At 40.9% G+C, this 4,311-nt stretch overlaps 1 protein-coding gene across 1 annotated transcript in view; it reads right to left on the bottom strand.

The window, feature by feature from the left end:
* Positions 1 to 4,311, bottom strand: part of ATP13A5 (ATPase type 13A5) — a 211,018-nt gene that overhangs the window by 114,252 nt on the left and 92,455 nt on the right. Inside the window, exon 12 of the mRNA XM_006873142.1 lies at positions 822 to 1,010. Coding sequence (XP_006873204.1) covers positions 822 to 1,010 — 189 coding nt within the window. The remainder of the gene's footprint in view (positions 1 to 821; positions 1,011 to 4,311) is intronic.

Raw genomic sequence — 4,311 nt, 5'->3', positions numbered from 1 at the left:
CGTGGTAGTGAAACGATATACGATAGAATGAATGTAAAACCAATGTTCTCCCATGTAAACTATCACATAATTCACAATAAAACATAAAAAAAAAAAAAAAAAAAAAAGTTGCTGCCTTGGTCAGTTATTCAAATAATGAACTGACAACATGAGGGACCATGTCAGGACCATTTCCATCAAACAGTCAAATTGGTCTTCCCATGCTGAAGGCAGGATCTGACCAGCAGGGGCTGAGGCAGAAGCCCCTGCAGGTGTCCCATAGGAGAGCCACAGGAAGAGGCTCTTGGAGTCTCCACCACACTCCTCCTCTGCCACCTTTTCAAAGACAGTCTTCCCAATCCCTGAGCCTGTGAAAGCAAAGGGATAATAAGAAAAAGGACTGTAAAATTAACTAGCATGGTCCACTCCCTGCCTGCCCTTAAAAGAGGCTGAGCAGGAGAAAGAAATATGTTCCCTGAAGCGCTGAACAAAGTGTTTTAAAGAACAAAAATGTCCCTTGATATTTCTACCTGAAAAGCCAGTCGGTCATAGAAATTGCTATAGTAAGAAATTAATTTGAAATACAAAACCCCAAAACAGGCCCCAGTATATTAAATTTTACATAGACACAATTCATGATGTGACAGCTAAACCATAACCTTGGGACTCATGGAGTGGACTTTTAGAACTTGGTCTCACACTTGCTTACTATGGACCCTTTCTGGTTTCAAAGTCCCTCCTCTATCAAATGAGGGTGTTGGATAAAACATTCTCTGACATCCTTCCCAGCTCTGCTGTGTCTTGAGACCATTACCCTCCCATGTGGAAAGTTCAGAACATACTTTGTCAAAGCACACGAGGTTTAGTTGCCCACACATATTGATTCTCTGTGGGGAGATACAGAAGATGTTCTTCTTCTTCAGCCTCTTCTGTGCATACACAATGCCTGTGGTGAGGGCAGCTGGTAGCACAGGTGGGACAGTCACCGTGAGGAGGAGCAGGGCCATGGTCATGGTGTCTCTTGAAGGGACCTGATGATGGGAGGGATACTGATGTTAGTCCAGCAGAATAAGCCTCCACTGTACCCAGAGACTTCCTCCTGCAACACCGTAGAAGCCCTAGAGCTCAGAATATTCCAAGTCTACTCTCTGGGTAGGACTTAGAGCCCCTGTAACTGTGCCTGCAAAATGAACCAATTGTCTCCCACTACAGAAGAAAGGAGATCTCTGATTCCAACTGTGCAGCCATCCTGACCTTTCTAGACTCTGCTTCTCTCAACTTAACATTTCCTCCACCCATCCCTCTCTATCACGCTTCCCCTCATCCTATGAGCTACCAGGGTACTGGGTCTGGTCTTTGGTTATAACATTTCATACATTTCAATAAGGAATTGGCTATTGGTTTATACGTCTCTCTTCCTGTATTAATCTGTAAATTTCTTAGACTCAGAAGGTATGGCTTATTCATCTCTGAAGTACCAGAGTCTGGCACATACCTGGCATAGAAAAGGGCTCAGTACAAATACTGAACAAATTTCAGTCTGATAAAAAAAAATTAGTATGACCAAGATTCTGTCAAGATCACAGCACATACTAAATCACTTATTATTGTTGTTAGCATCTATCCTGTTGGGTAACAACATGACATCCTCATATCACCCACATACATCATGTAACTAAATGCTTCCTGGTTCTGCACCATCCCCATGATCTGGTGAGAAGGACCATCGTGATATCTAGGTTTTCTTTGGCTGATTTTCAGAAGCAGATGACCATGTCTTTTTTTCTGAGTCCATCTCAGTCTAGAAACTCCACCCAAACCTGTTCAGCACCATAAAATGCACCAAAACCAAGCCCACTGCCACTGATTCAATGCTGACTCATAGCTATCCTACGTAAGGTTCCCAGCTGGCCTTACAGCTAGCAGTCCAATGCCACGAAAGGTCATGTTTAGTATCATGTTGGTTGTTGTTAAGTTCCATCAAGTTGGTTCTGACTCATACCAATCCTGTATAGAGTTTCTGAGGAGTGGCTGGTAAGCTTGAACCACTGACCTTGTGGTTCAAACTGACCTTGCTGTTTAGTGCATTAACCCTCCACCTATACCTGGACTTCATGCTAGGCATTAGTGAGCTGAAATGGACAGGTATTGGTCATTTTGAATTTAACTATCATATTATTTCCTATGCCAGGGATTATGAATTCAAGAGGAGTGGTGTCACATTCATCATCAAAAAGAACATTTCAAGATTTATCTTGAAGTACAATGCTGTCTGTGATGTTGTTGTTGTTACCTGCCATTTGTCGAGTTGATTTCAACTCATAGCGACACTGTACAGGGTTTCCAAGGAGCAGCTCGTGAGCTTGAGCCACCATCTTTGCAATTCAAACCAACCTTGTGGTCCAGCACATTAATCTGCAGCACCATAATTTACTACACAGTCTGCATAGTTCACATTCTAACAGTCAGAAAGGACCTCCAAGGTTGTCATTTTTGAGAACCTTCCTCTCCCAGGACTATTACTTCTATGAGGAGAGGCATCCAAACTAAAACCCGACATCCTGAAGCTTAATGACCAAACAATAGACTGACCTATAAAAGGAACAATAATATCCATGAGGGATGTAATCCTCAGAACAATCAACCCTATGAAACCAAAAGAGCACCATTTTCCTCAAAACAAAGCTCAACATTTGTTTGAGGGGCAAGAAAGGAGGATAATGGAAACGGAGAAGCCAGGGAAGAAATGGAAAGAATGCTGTTACATTGAGGAGACAGCAACTAATGTCATGTATAAATTGTTATTAATGTATAAATTGTTAAATGGAAACCAAATAGCTGTAATTTCACCCAAACCATAATCAAAAAATGTTTGAAAGTAGACATTTACTTTTCCTTCAGAACCCAGCCAGAACACATAATTAATCCATTAATTGTGTGGCATGTTGGGTATTCCCTTGACTGTGTATATTTTAAATATTGCCGGAAAAAAAAAAAATACTCTTTGGACATATATTTTTTATGTGTACATCCAAAAAATAAATATAGGGGGAATGGAGGTAAATACTGTTAACTGATGGTACATAGAGGGGATTGTAATCATTGGAATGAAATGAAGTATGATTTGTTGAATGTAAAACTGATAATCTGCCCTATAAACCTTGTTGTTGTTAAGTGCTGTTGAGTCGGTTCCGACCCATAGTGACCTATATAGGGTTTTCGAGGAGCAGCTGGTGAGTTTGAACCACCAACCTTGCAGTTCAAATAGCTTTTCAGTCTGATGCATTAACCCACAGTGTCACACCAAGACTCCTTGGCTCAATTCATAATAGAAAGTGTTTAAAAACAAGCAAAAAACTCATGAACAGCCATCTAAGGTGCAGCAATTGGTCTCTCCATGTGTGGAAGAGTGATGAGAACTGAAGATGCTAGGAATAAATTAGTCTATGGATTAATGGAACATATGAACACCAGTCTGAGAATAGAAGAACCAGATGGTGCCTGGCTACCACTAACAACTGCTCTGAAAGGGATCACGTTACAAGATCCTAGATAGAGTGGGAGAAAATGTGGAACAAAACTCAAAATTACTTAAAAATACAGCTTACTGGTCAGAAAGAGACTGGAGGAACTTGAGATTGTGAACCTTGCCGCCCTTTAGTTCTAGAAAGGAACTCGCCCAGTGGCCTAATTTTCAACCCTGCAGTAGATAGGTCTATAGGGGGCACAACAATATGAGTAAGGCATGCTCAGTCATTCAAAATCAAAAGGGCAACATTTACCTAAGGACAAAGTTGAGAAGGGATGGGAAGGAGGGTGGAATGAAAACAGGAACCACAGGAAGGAAGTGGGAAACTGTTGTTGCAGGGAGGGGACTACAATCATTGGGATGAAACAAAGTGTATTTGTTGAATGTAAACTGATGATCTTGTCTGTAAACCTTCACTCAATTCACAATAAAGAGTTATAAATAAATACTTCAGGAAGAAGTTCAAATGTCTATGAATAATGTTCAAGATTCCCTTCAATCTGATCTACTCCTATCTTGCTAAACATACACTTCATCAATTGCTGATTCCAGAAGACATCTATCCATTTCTCCCCTTGTGTTTTGCTGGCATAAACTAGCATACCCTTTTTTAACTCTGACATGATTGAGTAAATCTTCCCATTTTATCAGGCTTGGGGACATGCGATTTTCTGTGATGCATTTGGGCTTGGGTATCACAAATGCTATGCAAATCATAACCTGTCATCCCCATTTAGATGACTAAAGGAGCCAGCTGGTGAACTTTGCAACTTTTCATAGCTGCAATGACCAAACAATTGCTA

The sequence above is a fragment of the Chrysochloris asiatica genome, unplaced genomic scaffold (genome assembly GCF_000296735.1).
Source record: "Chrysochloris asiatica unplaced genomic scaffold, ChrAsi1.0 scaffold00224, whole genome shotgun sequence".
Lineage (NCBI taxonomy): Eukaryota > Metazoa > Chordata > Mammalia > Afrosoricida > Chrysochloridae > Chrysochloris > Chrysochloris asiatica.
The sequence above is the reverse complement of the archived record's forward strand: the minus strand, read 5'-3'. Positions and strand labels throughout refer to the sequence as shown.